We start from the raw sequence: 23,938 nt of genomic DNA, 5'->3' as shown, positions 1-23,938 counted from the left end.
AGGTGCCACTAAAGCAGAGCGCATGCGCGGGCAGACATGCGTAAGACATGAAAAGAAACATTTGTGAAAATTAACAGTTAGCCGCTTTAAAAAAGGCGATCTCAGCCGCGATCTTGTCGCGATCTCACGCCGCGATCTCACCCGTATCTTGTCGCTTCGCCCGACAAGATACGCGTGAAGAATGGTTCGATAAGAGGCACGCCCTAAGTACCCTTCCATCGCAAGTGTACATTCAAGAAGTTTTGAAAAACACTCAAGGGACTTACTTTCAGAAGCAAAGAAATGGGCTAAAGAGCATGACTTCCAATATGTGTGGCACAGGAATACTAGGATTTTTGTTCGGCGCAGGGATGGGGAGCGTGCGTGGCGCATCCAAGCAATGAATGAACTGAATAGGATTGCGTCCAGCCGTCCTCATTTGCTCACTTGATTGTTTTTCGTTGTTTTCACCAAACTATGTTATAAATAGACAACACTATGTATCTCCAAATGATTTTGACAACTATGTTGGCGGCGACTTTCAGTCTTCCTTTAATGCATTTCGCGCTATTATGCAATCTGCTCGCAATAAAAGCACTTCGCTAGAGGTTATGTTAAGTCAGATTAAGACCCAGTTCAGTGTACTCCCGTTGAGTGAAACATGGTATCACAATGATGCACTTAGTATACCGGGATATCAGACATGTAATATTAGTCGAAGTTACGTCAGAGGAGGTGGTGTTGCTATGCTGATAAAGAAAGATGTAAAATATAAATAGCTTCCAGCTGTCACAAAATCAACAACACAGTTCTAGGTATTATCTTTACGTTGGAACAAGTTTGTGCTTATAGTGCTGTACAGATTTCCTGAAGGAAACTTATCAATTTTCTTTAATTTTCTTGAGTCTCTTTTCACATACATTAATTAGTGCAGTCTTGGGCTTATTTAGGGAGGCGATTTTAATGTAAATATGCTTAGTACAACCTCAGGTACTGTTAAAGAATTCAAGCTGCTGCTTAAACCACAAAACATTACCAATACCATATATCTTCTAACACGTTTTACGTCCAGTTCGTCAACATTGCTTGACCTATATTTAACCAATTACGCAGCCCATAAAGTTAAATTGGGAGTCCTTGCATGCGATCTTATTGATCACCTTCCTATTTTTGTCGGTGTGAAACTTGTAGATAAGAAAAAACGAGTAAATCTCAAATTTACCTTGCAGCCAATTTTGTCATCCCAGTTAGACCAATTTTGTGATGATATAAAGAAAACGGACTGTTCAGATGTACAAGAATCAGAAGACCCTAATATCTCATTTTGCTTATTCACTGATAAATTTACTAATCTTTACAGAAAGCATTGTATTCAACAATTACGCAGCTAAAAACTTCCGCCAGCTGTGATGTCAATGACGTGCAAATTAAGCAGGTAAAATATGTTCTTGATGTTATAGCACCTGTCCTAACACACACATTTAATTTGTGCATAATCTCTGGAGTCTTTCCCGGGAGCATGCAAATAGCAAAAGTAATGGCTATCTATAAGAAAGGTGACCATAATAATCTTAATAACTATCGCCCAGTATCGATTCTTTCGGTTTTTTCCAAAGGGTTAGAAAAAGTTATGCTTGTGCGCTTTGAATCATTTTTTGAAAAGCGAACAGTGTAACCGATGCCCAGTATGGTTTTAGAAAATTCAGATCTACACAACTTGCTTTGCTAGACCAAAAAGAATACATTTTAACAAATATAGATAGTAAGAAATATGTACTAGGGATATTTCTAGATTTTACAAAGGCTTTTGATTTTCTGAAGCGCAATCTCCTTCTTGCAAAATTAAAAAGCTATAGTGTTCCTGGATTACCGTAAGAGCTAATTAAATCATACCTTTCACATTGCGTCCAATATGTTCAGATTAACGGGTATTCTTCAGACTTAACTTGTACGCACTTGGGGGTTCCGCAGGCAAGTATTTTAGGAGCATTTTTTGTTCAATATCTTCTTAAACGACATTTTCAGTGTGGACTGGCAAGCTAAGTTTGTTATCTACGCCGATGACACCAGCATTTTTTGTGTTTCGGAAAATTGTACAGAACAGTTTAGCATCAGAAACTCTGTATTATCTAAAGTAGGTGTGTGGGCAAAGCAGAATGGTTTACAATAAACGATTCCAAAACAAAAACGATCGTTTTTCGCGCGAAAACAAGAATGGGCGAGGACCAGTCAAGCTGCGGTTGCAGCTTTTAGCCTCGTCTTCCTCCATCGTTGATGGAAAATAAAGCTTATCTATGTGGAAACCGTCCTGGGTCAAGCGTGCGCACTGCACTTGTGCAAAAGAGCTGCTGCTCATCGCGATTCCTTGTTGAGGAACATGACTACAAACTCACAAGGCCACATACAGTTCAAGTGTGGGTCTCTTTTCAGCATTAAATGCCTAGGAAGCGCGGAAAAGGAGGGGACGCCTTGCATCGGCTGCAAGTAAGGAAGGCCCAGTCACGACTAAAGCAGCGTAGGAAAACAGCGGCTAACACCTGTGGAAGTGCCGAGCGGAAGCTGAAGGTATGTAAGCGCAGAAAGGAGAGGCTCTTGTTGAGGCTAGGTATCATTGAAGAACACATTAAGAGACTGAAAAATGAGTATTCTGCTAGTACTGAAGAAGCATTAGCAGCAAAGATAGAATCACTACCTTCAAAACAGCAGCCTGCCGTCAAAGGGTGCTTTAAAGCAGCAAAAAGGGAGAGTTTATGTGGAATACGATACGACAATGAATGGATGCTGGAGTGCATTTTGCTCAAGATAAAAAGCACGAAGTTCTATCAGTACATGAGGAAGCAAAACATCCTTGCTCTTCCAAGAGAAACCACAATACGCAAGTACACTGCTCGCTACAAAACTCGCAATGGCTTCAATGAAAAGATGCTGAGCGCGTTGAAAACCAAAATAGCCCAACTTGACAATATGCACTGGCATGGAGGTATCGTCACTGACAAAATGAAGCGTTCTGTGCACTTCACTGTGAGCACTTGACTGTGAGCACTGAAGGCAAGTTTGAAGGTTTGTATCTTCGGTGCAGTACACGCCCAAGGGCCAAGAATCACTGCACTGACATCACGGGCTTGTCGTCTTGTTTGTGCCACTTGTGGGCAGCTGGACACAGGTGCTCGGAACATAAGGTAGTCATGAGAATGTCATAGGGGAACTATTAGCCAAAATCGTGCTGGAGGCTACAGTTTTGGCAGAGAAGGCTGGCCTATTTGTGGACTACTTAACCTGTGATGGAGCTTCATGGAACAGAGTGATGTGGCGAAAATTCAACATACATGCTTCATCGAAGGAAGTGGTCTGCAAAAATGTGCGCCCTGTTGACAGCAGCCGCATTGTTTGCTTCCTTTTTGATTTTCCTCATCTCGTAAAAAACGTTCGCAACCGACTTCAGACGACCTCGCTGAACACTCCTTAGAGGCTAGCCTTATTGCATTTTGTGAAAGAAGCCTTCAAACTGGACAGCAATTCGGTAACCTTGAAAGCTATGCCAAATATAACCACTAGCTGTTCACTTAGCTCCCAACAATTTTGAGAAAATGACAGCGAGTTATGCATTTCAGCTATTCGGACACGGTCCACTGCAGGCATTTGTTTTGTACCGCACTCAGCTTGAGAGACAGTGTGGCAAAATTCAAGCTGCAGAGAAATTTTTGTACCGCACTCAGCTTGAGAGACAGTGTGGCAAAATTCAAGCTGCAGAGAAATTTTTTTGCGAATGAAATCTTTGATAGCTGTTATGACTAGCAGAGATGCCGCAAAAGCTCTACGGCTAGCCTATACTGACGTAGAGGTCATGAAATAAATGCTTGATTTTATAAATCTATGAGAGGCTCATGCCGACAAGCAGCACTTCTTAAGTGTGTCCACTGCAGAGGGGCTAATGGCGACCCTTACTAGTACACATGAGCTGCTATGTTCTGACCTCCCTGCTCAGCCAAGACAAGATTGAGAATTTTTTTGGCATAGTAAGGATGTCGTCAGGCTGCAATGTGCACTCAACGCCACAGCAGTTTCTGCTCACTGTTAACTGCTTATCATTTTACAACCTGGCCCGAAGTGTTACAGGTGCCAATGTCGGCGGAGATATCAGTTCTTTCCTCAGCGTTGAAGAGCAAGAAAAAACTGCAAAACAAACTCATGGACATTGTCAAATCATACACATACAAGCCGGCACCTTCATCTTCTTCAGGAGAACCTGTGGACCATCCCTACACGGTGAGGAGGAGTGACTCTAGACTTATATGCCACATTGCTGGTTATGTGGCAAAGAAGTGTGTATTGTCAACCAAGTGTCCGTCTTGCACCGACCGTCTTTTCCTCCCGGCACAGGTAGGGTGCCGCTTAGCTGCAGCGGAATATATCAAGAACAACGACAGTGGTGGCTTGGTGTACCCCTCACTCGAACTGTTCAGGTTCATGACAAACTTAGAGGACGTCTATACGAACTGCTTTAGCGCACGGAAACTGCACTGTGAAAGCATTATGGATGTTCTGCAGATGGTTAAATAAGTTGCTCCAGTACACCTTGGATGCGAATACTACGTAAATAGCCTAACGCCGCGAATTGTAGGCTTTTATATTACCAGGAGACTTCATTTTTTCGAAAGGCGTCAACAAATCAAATCTCCTGAAGAAGCGTAACTCCACCAAGCACCTCAAGCTCAGCAGTTTTACCTAAGTGGAGGGCTTACCTATACAGATTGTTAACATACATGCATGTGCACAAACTGCGTCATTGTGTTCTTTCTTGGAACATAACCTTGCAAACACCGCTCCTTTGCATGGTCTTTTTGCCTAAAGAAGTTGTTCTGCCATTTGTTTGAAGTTTCCTTCTTTGCCTTCTGCTTCGGTGTTTGTGTTGGTTCATTTCTGCAGCTGATTCATATGGTGGCGTTAAGCTGTTGAGAACAAATTGCTTGTGTAAGCGTATTCAAGGACTGATATTTGTTTATTCCATGGATGGATTCAATCTGCACTTATATTATCGCACGAATTTACCATCCAAGGTGCGCTTCTTTTTGTCATACCATCCAGTCCTCCTGGATGTTTATAACATGCACAAGTTTTGAGTTCTCCAATATCCTTGTGAAAAGTTGTACCAAAGTTCCGGAAGCGTGCGGTGTAAGTACTAGTAAGGTAAAAGCAATTAAAACCGCCGCGCTAATGCCAAGTATAAATTTCATTTTTACCGTGTTTATTACCCCAGCCACATTTAAGTGTTGGATACAGAGACACCAAGTTCGTTTCAGCGGGTGGTTGGTGTCTACCGTATGCACTTCACATTTAATTTCTTCGCTGTAACCAAAGAATATGAAATAAACTCTTACAAATGGTAAATATGAAGAAAAGCACTTGCGTGTTATAAGATAATACGAACTCCTCCGCGAAACGCGAGCCATTCGCTACAATCAGCGCTGTGTGGTGTCCCTTCTTCATCTCTGTCCTGTCGTTTGCGCTGTAGTTATGGATCATCATAAACACCAACTCGCCCAACAAATGCTTTTGTCCGCCTGCTAGCTTGAAAGATAGTCCGACCGCCGCGCCGCCGCTACTGCCGACGCTGCAAGGGTCGCCTGGAGAGTGGCGCCCGCTGCACAGCCCCTTCTAGTCCACTGTAGAGATACGCACCGCTTTCCACGTCCGTCACGGCGCGGTGCTAGGCGCATAGGCGCTTCGCGTGTATGCCTCGCAAGTGTCCATCGATGTGGGCCTCCAATGCTATCGCGTTAAAACGCATTTCCTTAACATCCACGTCTTATGTAAACGCGAAGAATGCCGACTTCATGAACGTAACACATAACTCTGGAAACAGCAGCTGTCCTCCGTACTTTGTGCAAACAAGTTGCATATCTTCCGCACCTATATTCGTTAACACATACCTGAGAGCAATGGTCAGCACATCTAGTGATCATCATGAAGAGCGAGCAAATATTCGACCAAAACGTGTCAGGCATGGAATGCCATCTTTTCATTATCATTCAGTGATTGCAGCAAAGAGTATTCATAGTGTTAAGCACAGGGGATTTGGGGTGTGGCAATTCGGCATACTCCTGTTTGCACGCAATTTTGTTGTTGGAGACTACTCAGAATAATTGCATTCATGGCTGAGGACGTGAACGTTAAAATTTCACCGGCAGGTGAGACGGCAACACAAATAAAACGAAAACCTCGGTAATACATTGGCAGCCCGGTAAAAACAAAACAAATTGCTCTTGTTTAAAAGGAATCGGAACTAATTAAAGCACAAGATACATTGGCTTAGTAATTAGATCACTATTGGGAGTAGAGTGAAGAAGTTCTGATGTTCTCAGCGAAAATGTAGTCATGGTGACATATTTACTACAGGCTTCCCCTAGAACTATCGCGTTAACGTATCATTTCAGAATCTCTTCCGAATACGCAGTAAAATGTCGCTTTATATACCGCTTCATGCTAGCACAAAAAGATTAAAGCATTCGACCCCACGGCCCTCTTCGATTTTTAAAACCTCTGCAGTTGGTTTTTAATGGCATAACTCTGGCTGGAAGCGTATTAGAACATTGCCTTGTGAAGCATCCATCAACATGGTAAATATATAAATGTGTTCTAGGATTTCTGAGAATATTTGCTGCGGAAGCATTGGCTTCTTCAATATGTAGCATAAAATCTGTGAGGAAGCATTCATCTCTCCTTATTTCATCTGTCAGACAGACAAGCAGGACAAGAAAGTATTCCCACCAAGGAAAGTTTGCTAAGCTCCTGAGCCAAGAATACGATTATAAACGTGCACGGTTCAACAGCGCAAACAAACACACACACACACACACCAAAAAAGATGATAATGATGATTTTTTATGGCGCAAGGGCATCTGAGGCCAAAGAGCGCCATAACACAAGGTATCTGCAATTTCTCAAGGTGGGGTCAAAGACCCATTTCCCAAGCATTTCACCGTAAATGAGCCAAGCAACAGACCTCGGGAAAGCTTGTACCCATTGTATCACCGGTGGGTACCCGGAGGCACTGGGGATCGAACACCGCGCCTCCCGCATGCGAGGCGGATGCTTAGACTACTAGGCCACCGCTGCAGTGTCTTAAATAAGTTTCCCAGGGCAAGAAATTTCTCTCACTTTTAAATGATGGTCCATACATTCAGAGACATAGTAAGGGCGCTTAATATATTTATCTCTTTCTACCTTTACTGTTGAATGGCATACACTATGAAACAACTTTAGACGTAATTTTAGTCGTCTAACGTCCAGCAGCTCCCAATCTAATTCTCCCGCATGCGAGGCGGATGCTCAACCACTCGGCCACCGCTGCGGTTCCAGACCAAGAAAGAGACGGGACACCCAAAGCAGCGCTGAACCCAACTAGCCCAATCTGCAGTTCTTCTAGAGTAGTTTTATTCTGTCGCAAAAACGGTTCTTTATACTATGACGTCAATAAACAGTAGTGCACAGGAACGTACCTTGACCTCAACCATCGTGCCGGGTACGCCAACTTCAGTGCCAGTGTGCGGTTTTCCGGTTTTCGGCTGACCAGTAATGATGCCACACGATTCCGTCATGCCGTACATGTTCAACAGGTTCTGTATGCCGACAAAGGCCTTGCGAGCAGCCTCCGCCACGGATGTTGGGAGGATACTTCCGCCCACGGCAATGCCCCTCAGGCTGGGTAGACCCCGGCATGAGCGCTGCATCTCGAGCAGCAGACCTTGCAGCTGGGACGGGAACAGTAACGCCGCTGTGACCTGCGTGGAGATTCCCACATTAAGCTGGGTGGTTAATGAGTTCGCCTTCGGAAAAATGCACCTGAACGTGCACGAAATAGGTCGTGGACCCAATGAGGGTAAAGAATCTGGGAAATATATTTTTCAAACAGTTTGCCAACGTTCCACTGCCCGATTGATATGCAAACATTAGAAACTAAAATTAATGGATTTGAGAATTCGAACCAGCGAAAAATCAAAATCATCAAAAAACAACAACCGAATATTTTCGCCTTCGATTCCATGAACGAATAAAATAGAGAGCGTTTTAAGTTACACCAAAGCAGTTGAGTAAGGTTTCGAAGTATTAAAAAAAACTGCTTTTTAATCCGGGCTACGCCTCGGTCACAACACTCAGGGAATGCATACGTGCTGTTCCATGTTTTGATCAAATCCGTACACAATGAACGACACACTGAAGGTTGCCACTAAAGAAAACGTCATGCACCGCGGTTTCGTTACGTGAATTTTAAGCAAGCGGCGATGACGAAGCGTGTATCATATGTTTTCTTATAATTCTATTTCGCGCTCTACGCCTAAAGTGTAGTGCCAGTTGAGAGCCGTGTTACCATTGACTTGCAAGGAAAATCGGCGCGTCAGCCTGCGTAATGCGGTTCACAGCAGTGACGCTTTCAGAAAGTGGCAAGTTTCGCTTTCGTACCTTGTACTTATCTACGGCATCCATTATCTCCAGGGGGCTCATCATGATTCGCGTCACAACACACGTGACGCCGTCCAGCATGGCAGTCATTGTGTACAGCATTCCCGACATGTGAGTGATCGGACTCATTGCCAGCTTTACATCGTTTTCTCCCCAGGGCACATGTAGCCTGCATAGAAGTACAGCACATCATTGAAAAAGCATAACCATCCCGATCACCAGGTACACAATGTAACGCCGATTGCACAATTCACACCTAAGTAACCAGTCGGCGTTTTCCTGGAAAACAATCAACATAGCCAGAAACAGCGAAATAATCGATTTCATAAGGAGCAAAACTGTACGAAGTTGGCCGGAATGCTCTTAAAGGTAAGTGCACTGGTTTTTTAACTATTTTTGCTATATAGCTGACAGCCGTCAAGTGGGCCAATGTGTTCATATAGAACGACTGAAAGCAAAGACACTGACATACGACAGAAAAGCTCCTTCATTTAGCCAATGTTTTTGAACTAGTGAGGAGAACTTTACTGCGCACTGGTGCTCGCAGTATCTAATGAACCGCAGAAAAATTGTTTACCCTACAGGAACTGAAGTTAATTGTGTAACGGGAGAGAGGAGGAGAGACAACTTTATTGAGCCGAGGTAATTTCGAAGTCTTCTTTGACGCCGTCGACGGAAGTGATTCCCTCTTCACGGGACCCATATGATTCCCTAGCCGCATGGCCGCTGGAGATCAGGACGAGCTGGTCTTCCAGGGTGGGGCTGGTTAGCAAGGCCTCCCATCACCCGGTAAGTGCGGATGAGGGATGAGATGGGATAGTGGGGCAGGTGGATAATGAGCTCTTTTCCTTAATACCTTTTGGGTCAGTGCTTTTTACAGTAAGCATGCACAATAAAAAAATTTACATCTTTCACAACAACCTATAAGGTAGAGCTGCTCACATGTGCGAAAACAAGCCGAAGCCTCGTCATGCACAAAAGCAGATGACGAAGAATGTGAGACTTGACATACTCGAAACTGACTGATCAAAGAGGGAGCAGCTAGGTGAGTGCGAACAGTTCTTTTTTAGTACGACATTTCGAGCAAGGTTTCGTTCCAGCCTAAAAAATGACGATGAATATCTCACACGACAGCACCATGTAGAAGACCTATAATGAATTCTCTAACGAAACCATTTATCTGTTGATAGCAGGGTTATCTTAACTTCAAGTGACTTGCCATAGCCTCTCAAAAATTTGCGTCACTCCTTTCATTTACTTATGGACTAGCGAACGTATATTCAACCGCCTCGCGTACAGAAGCTTTAGCAGAATAGTCCTGGACTCTCCATCTTAAAGTAGCAGACAAGCTAAGTACATGAAGTGATGGAGCATCTACCAAAAATGTCAAGCTAAAGTGTGCAGGTTAGTACATTAACCTGAACCGGCGAGAGACGGCAGACAAGTGCGCTGAGCGAGCATACCGGACCTTCGGCCAGGCGAGAGGCGTGTCTTGGTAGCGCCTTCGATTTTTCATTCGAGCCACTCGTTGGCGCTCTGAACTATTGCATTATTTTTTAAGTTTTGCCTCTGAGACTTTATTTCGCCAATGTTTGCTCAAAATTAAACCAGTGAAGTAGACAAAGCGCGAGAAAAAGCCCAGTTCATAGTCCAGTCATCGTGTGTGTCAAAGCCCGGTCAGTCTTGTCGGACTACTGCAGTTGATGCCGGTCACCGCACGAACGTACCACATGCCCTCCTTTTTTTTAAAGAGTTCTGGGGAAGGTTTTATCAGACAAGATCGGTACAAAGGCTAGCACTAAGCCACACCGCGTCGAAATCGCGCTTAAGAGGCCTCGTCGTAAAAGGGAAATGTCTCCAATTGCTCAGCCGCGCAGAGAGTCCTCCCTCTCTTACGCATGCAACCGTTCTCGGGCATCGTTTATGCGAGTGCTCGTAGTACGTTGTAGGTGTCCGAAAATTCAGCACTACGCCCGACTGTGATGCAGCTGAACAGGGTGACACATAGTGGAAAAGTGAATGCAACAGCGTCTTTTCGCGCTCGAAAGCAACACCAAGATTCCTGTGCGTTCGTTGAAGAATAGTGTCGTTTACGTATCGCAACGCTGATGTTGCCGGAGTTGGCGGCGTCTGCTGAAGTTTAAAATGACAATACGGACAACTCCATCTAATTAGTGTTTTCAATAAGAATTGCTTGTCTTGCTTTTTCTGGGAATGTTAATATTTCTGCAGCAGCAAAAGGGAAGTAAGGAAGTGAATTAGGTAAATAAGTACGTAAGTAAGCAATCACGAAAGTAGGTAGGTAAATTGAGTAAAGAAAGTAAAAGTAAGTAAACTGCTACACCGACAGAAAACGGTGCCCATACATGCTAAGCGCTGTATTGGGGCTTGTATATAGCTCTACAAAAACCAGTTACCTATATGAACGAATCTAGTATAATACCTTACGCGCTATAGGCTTTTTTTTTAGTAAATGCATCTATATGTGGTAGCAAACAATCAACCAAAAAGTGGGCATGGTCGTCGCCAGGCTAGCGGATGGCTTTGAGCCGCAGTGGCGCTATTTCAGACCCAGCTCGATGCGCTCGGTAGTAATTTTCGTGTCAGCTTCATTTCTTGCGGAAATATCGGTGTCGCTTCTGACACCAAATTCGAAGTGATTTCGGGAGAGTATTCCCCTCAGCATCCGCAAAATGAGGTTACAGTATTTCATACTTAAAGCGGCGTACTGGGTTCGTAACAAGCGGTCACGTAAATATTGAAGACGGAATTTCCTTCTCCAGAGTGTTTCGCATTGTATGCTTTAACCGATCAATAATTCTACCGTATACATTATAACTAAATCCAATAGAGATCTACAGAGAAGCGAATAGAAAATGCAACTGTTACTTAATTTAAAAAGTTTCCCGCACCGCTCATCTCTTTTGCCATGTAACTTTCTAACTGCCACTTTCCGCTAGTGGTGTCCTAAGCACACAAATAAAATAAAGACCTCTTAAGGAATTCATGACAACATCAGAAATTTGCCTGCTAATAAAGGCAATTTTCAAGTTTTTTACGCAGGTTTTTTTTTCAATGCTTTCCTGGACGCAAGCTGATGTGCCTACTATGCCACAGGTTCCTACCTGGTAGTGTAGAAGCAGCAGACGTAGTTGTAGTGGGTAACCTCAGCTCCCTTGGGCAATCCGGTGCTTCCAGACGTGTAGCACACAGCGAGGACGGTGCTCCGGGGATCGTTGATTGGGATCTCCTCGAACTCTTGTTCGTCCAGCTTCGAAAACGCCGACGCCGAGACGAAGCCATCAGAGCGTCCCATGCAGAACAGGCCCTGAGCCAAGACGACGGGCAAGACCACGGTTTCATAAAATCGACACGTGGTGAAAACTTCGCAGCGGATCAGATTACAGCGACTAATCAAATGGCTGGAGAGCATAAGTCTAAGCTATACCGTAAGCGAACAAAATATAGGGAGCGGCTTTCGGCCTTCCCGCAAAGCTGATCGTCGGGCTAGTTGTTTTCTTGGGCCATGCTCCCTGCCGATGTTGGCACCACGAACCTTCAAACACGTACTGACTCTGAGACCCACCGCACTTGGCGCGCTTCACGATTAGAACCAGTTTCGAGTTTGTTTTCGTGCGTCGTTTTCTACCGCTATTGGTGAAGCGCGATAACATGGCGCTTAAGAACCGGATACAGCACTCGCCTACTTCTGGCATCGACTGCTTCACCTTTGCTTACCTTTGATTAGTAGCCGTTGACTTTGTCCGAGTGCAAAATTACATTGAAAAATTCTTTCTTTGTTTCAAGAACAAGGATTTTGTGGTGCCGTCGAAGCATCGGCGCCAAGGTGAGGAATGACGCCAAGGTTCGTGGGCGGCGGCGTGCCACCAAATGACCGCCCTTTATTCCGATGACGATGTTTATATATAGATGATAGCAGGTGGTGCTCGCGATAGATAACAATAGCGTCTTCTATGCAAAACAGATATTTTGTGGCAAGTTTTTATTCTTGCAGAAAACAAAACCGCACTTGACATGTGGCGTTTACAACAAGTCACATCACATATCAACATAGCAAGTATTTCGTTCATAATTCTTTAATGTAGCTCTTCGTGGAGCCGGCACGTTACTGAAATACTGTATCACTCACTGCCACAGTATTTCTTCCTATAATGAAAAGTTTGGCAGCCTAAAAATATTGAAGCGCTGCACCACGCATGTAAGAGCGGTGCCTCTGAATCGTAACTTTAATGCATATGAGAGCACGATAGCAGGCCTACGCTCAACTCTGCCTCCCGTAAGGAGCCTGCAGGAATTCTGTTAACGCGACAAAGCTAAGAAGCTCATGAGGCGGAAAAGCCGGTGTCGTTGTCGCTGGCCAGAGTGTAATAATGTCGTGTTCACATTTGAGTATTCGGCGGAGAGAGCGCGCGGAATTCGCCGCCGCGGCTGAGATTCCGCCGAAGCATCCGGCGGAAGTCCCGATCAGTCAAGGACCGATTTCTGCCGCCGGAAAAAAAATTCCACAGATCCCAATCGACCAATAGGAGGGCGAGTAAGAATTTGCAATCCGGCGGCAAAAAACATGGCAGCACCCTTCGAAGCAGCACCCTTCTCCTCGGGCTGGGTACGTCGTTGTCACTGCCTTTTTCAGATCGTTCACTAGCCATAATTGGGGCACCGGTTTTTCGCTTCGTGCTATCTCGGCTATAAGGAAATATATGAGTGATAATTTTGCTTTATTTTTTTTATTTACAGTGCCAGTTCTGCCGTTAGGCTTAAGAGGAGTGTCGGTTTGTTTACAATAGCGGTTCCCGTCCTAACGACCAGACCGAGCCACTAAGATGAACTTCTGTTTCCGTACTCTCAACTGAAATTGAGAATGTGAGAAATGGCGTAACGTCTGTGTTTAGAGTGCGTAAGCCTGCATACGCTTATGGTGCATAGGCAGCATCGATTGACCCCTTGCTATATCTGTGTACGCACGGCTCCGTGGTGTCTCATGGTTACGTTGCTCGGCAGTTGACCCGAAAGGCGCGGGTTCGACCACGGCAGCTCCGGTCGAATTTCGATGAAGGCGAAATTCTAGTGGCCCGTTAAAGTGCAAAGGTGGACTAGTTAATCGCCGTACGTAGAATGTATTTTTCATCGCGAAATCACAGGAAAAAGGAAGATACACGCAGGGCGATGCCCCAGCTCACAAGGCCCGTGTAATGTGCGATGTCACTGCACGTCAAAGAACGCCAGATGGTTGACATTTCAGGAGCCCTTCACTACGGCCTTCCTCATAGCCTAAGTCATTTTGAGGCGTTAAACTCCCATAAACCATATTTGTGTACGCCGTGAGCAGACGACAAGATAGCCAGCACGTGTGAACGAGGCAGCATTAGGGCGGCCGCGGATTTCGCTCGCTCTCGCCGCCGAATGCCCAAGTGTGAACGAGGCTTAAAGGACTACCGACACCCCATTTTATTGCGCAGTTTCTCCTTTCAAATTATGCGTTAGACATTAGAATACACGAATCACCGCGTGATTTTCCGCTACAACCGATAAATAATATTTAATTGAATTTCTTCTCTCATGCTGTTTCGGTCTCGTCAACCAAACGATGGCTGTGACGTGTTTAGTTGTATTTTAGGTCATGTGACGCACGAAAAAAAAGCAGCAATATTAACGCTTATACATTGTTTTAACTCACTACAACATTTGAAGCAGCCTGCTTCAATAACTGGATTTATAACAAATGACGTTTCAGCAGTCACATGGCTGCTTTTATCGGTCACGTGACCTAAACACCAACTACAGGTCACAGCCATCGTTTGATGGAGGAAACCTGAACCTAAACTGCATCCAGAAGAAATTCAACCAAATTATTTGCCGGCCGTAGGTATATACCACGGGGGGCTCTGTGTATACCAATGTCTCGCGCGTCGTTTGAAAGAAGAAAACACGCAAGCAAAAAAAAAAAAGCCGCGGCTCTGTGGCTTCTTTCATGGTGAAAAATCTAAGCAGCAGCAGCACTGGAGGCCTTGCGGATTTGCTATCTCAAAACGCAAAACCTCCCCCCCTCCCAATTCTTCACGTACGGCTGTCGATAGTGGCTTCCGATAAGCAGCCAACCTACACCCCCCCCCCCCCCCCTCCCATCTCCCCACCACGGGCCGATGATAAGCGGCGGCGGCCTGATAACGCTGTCCTGTTCTACTCTTAAAGGCGAAGCTGAAGTGCGGAAAGTTTTGAACCTGTGATTTGGTGCGCGCCAGTGCTACCAACCAGCAGCTGACAACACGCGTAGGCTTATGCCCATTGAGTTTCAATCCTACCATTGTCCCTGCATCCCAGCGTGATAACTGAGCAATGCGCTCTGTCTAGCACTTGATTCATGTGAATGCAGATGGGCGCACACGCTCTGCGCCTGCTCCTCTCTGTCTCTGTAGCCGATCAATCAGTGCAGTCAACAATATTCCTTTGGTGGCAGTGTGCGTGCCTTTTAATTCAAGTCAAGCGAAACAAGTAACGATGGCGTAGAGCATCTGCCTTGCGTGGAAGATGCCTATCGTTCGAACCCTTGCGCCACCAGAATTCCCCGAAGTAGAAAAACAAACACTGAACAAGATAGAAATTTTCATAGGGAGTTTTCAAAACAAAAGTTTTTATAAAATACCTTCTGCAAACGGGAGAATAGAAAGAGGACTTAGATAAGCCGGATCGGTGGAAGGAAAATAAAACTTGCTGAATCGTGGAAGACATAAGGTGGATGGATGGCAGATAAAAGCCTCCCCTTTGAAACGGGCTGATGGCACTTACCACCATACTCAGCTTTCTTCTTTATTTTTGTTTAGCTGTGTTGTAAGTAATTAAAATTCACCATTTTCATTAAAAAAGCGTTCCCACACTTCTGACGTTTTCACCTCTCTGCTTTTGACCCACTAGTCTTCCAATCGCTTTTGCTAATTTCCATCGCAGTTTTATTTACACGACTCTTAGGATATCTAAACCCTAGAGCCTCAGGAAGAGCGACTGTGCCTGCATCGACATCTGGATGGATAACATCACATTTTAGTATGAGGTGTTCTATTCTTTCTACAGATTTACCACACAAAGCACATGTGTCATCTTCGTTAAATTTCTTTTTGTAGCTGGGCGATCTAAGATATGCTGACCTAGCTTCAAAGATTAGGGCATTGCCTCTTGAGTTATCATAGAACGCTTCCTTCCTGACCTTCCTTTCCCAGTATTGATATATTTCTACACTATGCTTCTTTTCCATTGGTTTATCCGATAGAGGTACTGGGCAATGTGAAACCTGGCGACTTATGTGGTTATGTCTAGAGTCAGTAGGATGGCTCTTGGGGCTTGTTCGTATTAGATAGCTTCAAAAAACTGTTGCGGTAACAAAGACGAGGACAAAAAGAACAGAAGGAACATAACGAGAGCTCGTGGTGTTCCTTCTGTTCTTTTTTGTCCTCATCTTTGCGATGCAGTTATTTTTTTTAACCTGAAGTCAGCCTAGATATCAACATGGAACGAAGATAAACATTCAGAAAGAAGTAAATAAACGAGTTAGTTTTCTCCTCCCGGAAGCAAAAGTATATGGTATGATTGTATCTTGCTAGCATTAACTTATGTAGCACAAACTTGGAGGCTAACGAGAAGGCTTGAAGTTAAACTGAAGATGGCGCTGCAATTTTTGGTACAGGAATATTATAGGGATAATCTTAGGAGGCAGGAACAGGACAGAATGGATAGGCGAACAGACGCGAGTTAACCGTATTGCGCTTGCAATTGAAATCGGAAAGAATTCCGAATGGCGCAGTCATGACGTACACGCTGAGTTCGTAACCAGTGACGAACTCTTTGGTAACAAAGTTGATGCCAAGTAAACCCAATCGAAGAGTTCCCAACAAAAAGCTGAGTGAAGTGTGTGGTTGAGATTTGGTTTATGTTTCATGGGGGTTTAACGCCTAAACGAGGGACGGCGCATTGTTTCTTTTTTTTTGGGGGGGGGGGGGGGGGTTACGACGTCTCACCCGGAAAAATCCGCTATCTTTAGCTTACCATGTACCGCGTTACCATTTACGGCCATACCAGAAGCCCGCGCCCCGCCAGTGCTCATGTGCAGATCGTCTTATTGCTTTAAGTGCGTAAAATGGCGCGAAGTACTCGGCAGCAGCTGCAGGTGGATATGGCCTGGGCATCGTTCGAAGCGCGGGAAGCTCGGCGTAAAATGTTATACGAAGAACGCCTGAAAAAATTGGACGATAACAGGTGGGCAGTTAAGGTGCTTAAATACTTGTACAGAAAGAGCGTTGACTCATAATGGCAGAAAAGAACTAGGAAGCTAACCAGTAAGTATGCCAGACACGAGGACGGAGAAGTAGAATTTTAAGCGACCGGTGAAAAACGAGGAAGGTAAAAACTAGATTAATTCATTGGAAAAGAAGCATAGTGTAGAATTATATCGAAATTGAAAAAGGCAGATGAGGAAGGAATTGTTCTATGCTAACTCAAGAGGCAGTTGCCTACTCTTTCAAGCTATATCAGGGTGTCTTATAATGTGCAGCTACAAAAAAGGAATTTAACCAAGAAGGTGACATATGGGCTGCATGTGGTAAATCTGTAGAAAAGATTGAACATCTCATACTGGAATGTGACATCCATCCGTATGTCGATGCCGGCACAGTCACTCTTCCCTAGGCCCATGGATTTAGAGATAACAATGTTCATGTGAATGTATCTGCGGTGTAAGTTAGCAAAAAGCGAGATTGGTGACCCAAAAGCCGAGAGGTGACATAAAGTTATGAGTGTAGTACTGAAAAGGTATTGACAAACGGCGTTATTCTAGACCAATTTATAACACCGCTAAAAAAAAAAAATCCGAGCATGGCGGCAACTGCACCTCCCCGTTTCAAAGGGGACGCTATCTTCCATCCATCCACCCTGCTGTGTCGGGACCAATCAGCGCGTTCGGACTGGCGGTGGGGGGGGGGGGGGGGGGGGGGAGGGGGGCTCCCGGTACTCTGGTAACGGTAGCACTGTAGACGGTATGCTAAATGTGTCTCTGATTTTTTTTTTCGGGTGTGGTGCACTTCGATCGTTGGTGTTATCAAGGTTCGCAGACCTACCGACACGGAAGTCGTCGCGCTCAACTACTGGGAAAGTGTGCACTCCAAGAGCAGTCGTGCTTTATGTTAAAACAATAATGTCATAGATACATATACCTAGATATCAAATATCTCCTAATATCTTTCACCATTTCTCGCAACATAAAGCAGATTCTGCAACGCTGCCACTTACCTTCATGGCCAGGTTGGAAACTGCTTTGCTGACTTTCTCGGTGTACTGTTGGTCCGTAAGGATGTGCGTGCTATCACTGTCTTGCGCTTGGTAGCAGAGTTCGCCTGCACATCAGCATGGCGTCACTTTTACAAAAGAAGTCCCGCAGGGATCAATAGATGATAGCAATTGCTACAGAAAACAGGTTACAACGTACGGTAACCACAGCGCGGGAGGTGTGACTCCGAACACTGATCCGCTGGTACGGCTGCAAAATAAGATTAAAACTTCCTAACTGGCCAAGCTAACGACCGATCGCTGTGCTTCAACTGCGAGTACGCCGGCCACATTTTTCTTCATTGCATATACAGGCGAATGTGACTACGTGATGTTTCCTATGACGTCCTGCGACGACGTCTCAGCAAACGACCGCGATAAAGCAACTACCAGCATTGATTGGCCTAAGTGCCGAGTGGTCAGGCCCGGTCACCATCGCCACCAACCACACGTTTTGCTTCGCCATGCTGCAGCTACGCAGCAGCCGCCTACAGAAGGTCTCCAAGCCACTGAAGGGGAAACTCAAAAAGCGACTTTTGGAGGTGAGGTTACTTCACGGTGAAACGAAGATCCTCCAGCACCGACGATGAAACGCCACGTCGCATCCTCTTCATATGGCGCTGGTGGCGAAGATTGGCCGGACAGCGATGGGTTCAAATTGGGAGGACAACGCTGCCACACCAAATGACAACGACTCGACCCAGCTGCTATAGCAACACCGGACGAAGTCTTGACAGGCTCAGAGACCAAAATACAACCTGAGAGCATTAACCTTTGAATTAGAAGTTGGTATCGACGGTCGTAGAACCACTGCTCTACTTTACCTTGGAACGGAATAGTCCATGATAAGCAGACCCTTCGCAGCGCAGCTCAAGAAAGTCACAACCGCATAGCAAGACCGAAAATCCACACCGTGCAGGAGTACACCTGACTGCGCCATTGGGAAGGCGCACCGAGAGAGTAGCGGCCTGCGGACACACTTATCCAGCTTGGTAGTTTTGCGCTAGCCTTTTGCGACGTAATCTTCAAAATGTCACCGACCTTACCGACCTTAAAAATCTCACCGACCTCAGATATAACCTTATCAGACTTTCGTCGGATGAAGCAATAACTTCGAAGACAATCATAGCGCATCACGTGGCCCTGATTGTCTTTGATGAAGTAAGCTTCCGACCATGGGGAATTCTCAACGTCCCTGTGTGTACCAGTAAGGCCGAGAACCTTGAAAAAATTCCCAAAAGAAGCTCGCAGTCGCTTTTATACCCAGGACTGGCTGTCGCAAGGACAAGCTCTTGTGCTAGTGTCAAACTTTAGCGAAGAATATTCGACACCTGAGCAGAGGAACGATAATTGCTTTCCTAGATAAACTGACCGACATTAGAGACACTTCTGCCTTATTCGACTAACCAGCAGAAGACTCGCCGCACCACGACCACCTGTCGACCCTCGACACTAAGCAAGCGCTGCAACAGAGAGACAAGAACTTCTCAGGGATCTCTTTCGAAGTCAAATCGGCGGTTTTCTTCTTCCTCTTAGATTCAAAGAACTGCTCTTGCCAAGCATCATATTATAACCGATGAGGACATCCTCCCTCTGCGTGAAAGCCACAACCACATTCACAAAAATAAAAAAGCAATGGGCCAAGCACTGATCGTTAAGGTACACCGGAAGATATAACATATTCCCTTGATAACGTAGCATTGAATGCTACCCTATGGTTTTTGAAATTCAAGAGTGGCCGTAGCTAGTAAAGAATTTCGTTATTTACATTATACCAAGAAAAATATCTGCAACAGAAGAGAATGGGAAACAACATCAAATGCTATCATAAAATCTAAGACAAACGTTTCCTAAACATTTCATCAAGTGCTGTTGTCAGCTCACGAATTAATTTATTCAACTTTGTATTCATTCAATGCGTATTCGTATGATTCACAATACAAGAGAAAAACTGTACTCTATAAGCAATAATTGTCAAAGAGAAGGGACGATAGTTAAAAAACGACATTTCAAGGACCATATTTTTACACAAGCACTACAACGACTAATTACCAGTCAGAAGGCAGTTCATCATGAAGTATTCTTTCCACATAATAATTCATGAACATTACGGTTCCCTTATGATGCGCAATGAAGATTTTAATCAACGCGCTCACTTCCTAAAATGTTTAGTTCCTATCACAGCGGGCTCTCCGATGGTGCGTATAAAGTTGCAATTAGAGGTTACCTAAAGCAGCCATTGCCCCACTTAAGTTTCTCGCGCAAGCACAGCTATGACGTCAGCCTCCTCATGCTAATGGAGCTAAATGTGACATCCTCATTGGATAATTAAACTCTTGTAATTGTCCTGGGGTATTGCTCGCCGATGATCATATGTTTTTCACATTACCACGGCCACAGTCGGTCTATTTTTTACGACCCGCCGTACCACCATAAGAAGCGGGGGGCTCGGATGGTTGTTACTCGATCGACGTCTTCCTTACCCCTTCGCTGCAATCTTTGCCTCAGAACTGCCTCCGATGCGATAAAAAAACAAGATCATTTTTTTTGTCTTTGTCTTACCTTCAGTGAGCGATGTTTTGGCAAGAACGATGGTCGCTCCCGCCAGAATGCAGCCGTACATGGCGATCAGATTCTCCGCAGTGTTCTTCAGATGCACGCAGACCCGGTCGCCCGGGAGCACGCCATGTTGCTGGAACCCAATGGCATACCGTTGCATGCGCGCCAGCACCTCCGCACGAGTGAGGCTGGTCACATCATCTACCTGCAACGGGTGACAGAGGGGGTTTACATTCGCAAAAAATACGATGCGTCCACATGATAGCACGACCACCACTAGTTTCTTTGAGATAGCATAATCGGAATTTAAAAACGTCGGCCTGAAAAAGCGTTCAATCTGTTTTCAGTGTCTCTTTCCTAGTGCCCCTTAAAAGAAAAAGAGCACTTGCGAAGTGGTTACAGCACTCGGCTACTGAGCCGGAGTTTTGGGGTTCGAATCTGGCCACGGCGGTTGCGTTTCGATGGAGGCGAAGCGCAAAGGCGCCCGTGCGCTGTGGGATGTCAATGCACATTAAAGGTCCCCAGGTGGTCGAAATTATTCTGGAGCCCTCCACTACGGTACCTCTTTCTTCTTTCACTTTCATCTTTGTCCTTTCCCTTACGGTGCGGTTCGGGTGTCCACCGAGATGTGAGACACTGCGCCATTTTCCTTTCCTCAAAAACCATATTTTCAACGAACTCCAGTGTATTAAGTTGCATGGAGCGATAAAAGATTTCTTCTTAACCAAAGTCGCATCGGGCAGGCAAAGATAAGGCGCTTATCTCCATTTAAAAGGCAGAGTCAAGTCATGAACAAGAATGTGTAATATCCCGGTGAACGCAACTGCATTAGCGGTGCTACCTGTCATTGTGGATCGAGGACGCCGAAACGAGGTAGCAAACAAAAATTTTGACTTGAGGCTGACAGAAAGCGAGCGACGGAAAGAGAATTTAGAGCCGCAATTCTAAAGGGACTTTAGCAGGGAAACACAATGTAAGCACGACTGATGCATTCGAATCCGCGATATCAGTCGTGGCCTTATAAAGTGAAGGGGGCAATAGATATCTCTCTTGGAAATTCTCAAGTTCCTCATATACTTCTTCTTGTCCTCCTCCACCCAATAGTGATGTTAAGTATTACTTCGATGCTGTAGAAGGGGTTACTTTGTTCAAAAATCAGCTTCCACAGTTCTATAAAGGAAAAGTGGGCTTGAGTGGTGACAATGCGGCCACAGCAATGGAACTGAAAGCCGGCTAGCACATCCAAACCCGCAGATTTCACCCAGATACGGAACCGAACCAACCTGTACATTATTCAGAATCTGGGAAGTGAATCCGAATAAAACCGTCCTGAAGGAACCATGCAGAACTAGTTCTGAACAGGTTTAAGCCCCACTTTAGGTACAACAAGCTATCTATTACTTTTTCATAAAGAAAAAGAAGATATCCTGCCGTGCACACGAAGCCACCTACTTCCGTCCTAGGCAGTGGAACAGTGGCAACTAATAGGACAGATAAAATGATTGACATTTGAGTGGCGTCAAGAAAATTTGGCGCTTTATATGCGGTTCTCTCTGAGATCATCAATGGCAGTTTACCAATATCCCTGAAGACAAACGTGTACAACAGCTGTATCTTACCGGCACTCCACTACTGGGCAGAAACGTGGAGTCTAACGAAAAGCGTTCAGCTCCAGTTAAGCGCGACACAGCGAGCTATGGAAGGAAAAATGATAGGTGTAACGTTAATAGACCGGAAGCGGGCAGAGTGGGTTAGGGAAAAAACGTGAGTTAATGACATCCTAGGCGAAATCAAGAGCAAGATTTGGGCTTCGGCAGGGCATTAAATGCGAAGGCAAGATAAACGCTGGTCCTTGAGCGTAACGCAGTGGATTCAAAGAGGAGGCAAACGTAGCAGGAGGCGGCAGATGGGTTGGTGGATGAGATTAAGAAGTTTGCGGCCATACGGTGGGCACAGCTGGCAAAGGACAGCGTTAATTGGAGAGACATGAGAGAGGCCTTTGCCCTGCAGTGGGCGTATTTAGGCAAATGGTGGCAGTGGTGGTGGTGGTGGTGGTGGTTGACATATAGGGCCATTTCAGCCTATTTTTCCGAAGATATTTTATCAGTTGGGGAGAGAGTTAGATGTGGCAAATCTCCGATTGAGGGATTTTCTTTCCAGCGCAATGTACTACGCATACAGTGGGTTTTACCTAAAACTCTACGCAATTTTTTAAGATAAGCTTTGTGAATTAGATTAGTGCTTTTTCCGGCATAGCGTGGTCGGCAGTGTAGTACATCAGAACAGAGGTAAGGCACGCTAACTAGAAGCTGGTTAATTAATATTGAATAGTTAACTTTTTAACCATTACTGTTCGCTGCCTAATTACTCAGAGGCGTGTAGTCCACCGCAAGTAATATCCATGTCAGTTTCCATAAGTAATTATGGCGCTCGGCTGCTGGCCCGAAAGACGCGGGTTCGATCACGGCCACGGCGGTCGAAATTCGATGGAGGCGAAATTCTAGAGGCCCGTGTACTGCTCGATGTCAGTGCACGTTAAAGAACCCCAGGTGGTCGAAATTTCCGGAGCCCTTCACTACGGCGTCTCTCATAGCCTGAGTCGCTTTGGAACGTTAAACCCTCATAAAGCAAACCAAACCATTTTCCATAAATTTTGAAAGCATGGGTGCTCTCTGCGCTGCGGTCCAACAAATCTTGGCTACGTCGCGCCAAAAACTTACTCTTTCGAGAAGCTTGCTTGCACAGCAAACTCTCCAATGCACACAACTCCTCGAAATAGCCGTAATTTGTGTGCCGCAGTGCCGGGGAAAACCGCGTTTTCGAAATTCTGAAAATGATATGGATATTACCAATGGTAGGCTACACACCTCTCAATGATTAAGAGCCAAAAATAAGTTATAAAGCAGTTATCTAATGAGCATTAGTCAACAAGCCGTAGAGCTAGCACGTCATAGCTGCATTCTGGGATACTACACCGCTGACAGTGCTATGCCGAAAAAATCGCTCTTCTAACTCAGAAAGCCTTATTTTTTAATAGTGTAAATTGTTAGGTGGGAACACGCTGATTCGTTTGCTTATGAAAGTAGCCAGCACTCACAGAAGCCACAAAGAGCCCAGAGAGATGTATCTTATTTGGTTTTTAGTTTTCGAAAGTGATGTGCTTCAAAGAGCGTTGAGAACGATGGGCCAGCATTTCATACTGTTTTTCGCCAAGGCCTCTTTCCTTCTGTTTTGCGTCAGATAATACTCGATTCATTTCATGTTGAGAAATCAGAACATCAAAAGATGCGTTAGCACTAACGCATCTACTGTGGTCTTACTCAATAAAAAACAGTTGTGTACAGTTTGGAAAACTGGAAACGACATGTCTCTAGCATATGCTATAATGTCCGCTTTTTAATTAATATTTGAGGCTGTCAGACGAACAATTCTGAACGAGGAGTACCTGCCAAGAAGTTTGCGAACCTGCTTCCACTTTCCAGCGCCAACTTTCAGCACATCCGGCACTTCCTGGAGGGTATGCCATTTTACGTCCTGGCGAATCACAAGCCACTGGTGTACGTATTTCGTACGAACTCTTAGATGTATACTGGGGAAAAATGTGGTA

General features: G+C 45.1%; 1 protein-coding gene across 1 annotated transcript in view; it reads right to left on the bottom strand.

Annotated features, from left to right (window-relative positions):
- The window catches only part of LOC144127946 (2-succinylbenzoate--CoA ligase-like), a 95,377-nt gene that overhangs the window by 19,270 nt on the left and 52,169 nt on the right, over positions 1-23,938 (bottom strand). The window contains exons 3-7 of the mRNA XM_077660961.1: positions 20,335-20,536; positions 17,737-17,840; positions 11,565-11,767; positions 8,440-8,608; positions 7,479-7,760 (exon numbers count right to left, since the gene is read on the bottom strand). Of these exons, the coding sequence (XP_077517087.1) occupies positions 7,479-7,760; positions 8,440-8,608; positions 11,565-11,767; positions 17,737-17,840; positions 20,335-20,536 (960 nt within the window). The remainder of the gene's footprint in view (positions 1-7,478; positions 7,761-8,439; positions 8,609-11,564; positions 11,768-17,736; positions 17,841-20,334; positions 20,537-23,938) is intronic.

This window comes from Amblyomma americanum, chromosome 4 (assembly GCF_052857255.1).
Source record: "Amblyomma americanum isolate KBUSLIRL-KWMA chromosome 4, ASM5285725v1, whole genome shotgun sequence".
In the NCBI taxonomy this organism is placed as follows: Eukaryota; Metazoa; Arthropoda; class Arachnida; order Ixodida; family Ixodidae; genus Amblyomma; species Amblyomma americanum.
The sequence above is the reverse complement of the archived record's forward strand: the minus strand, read 5'-3'. Positions and strand labels throughout refer to the sequence as shown.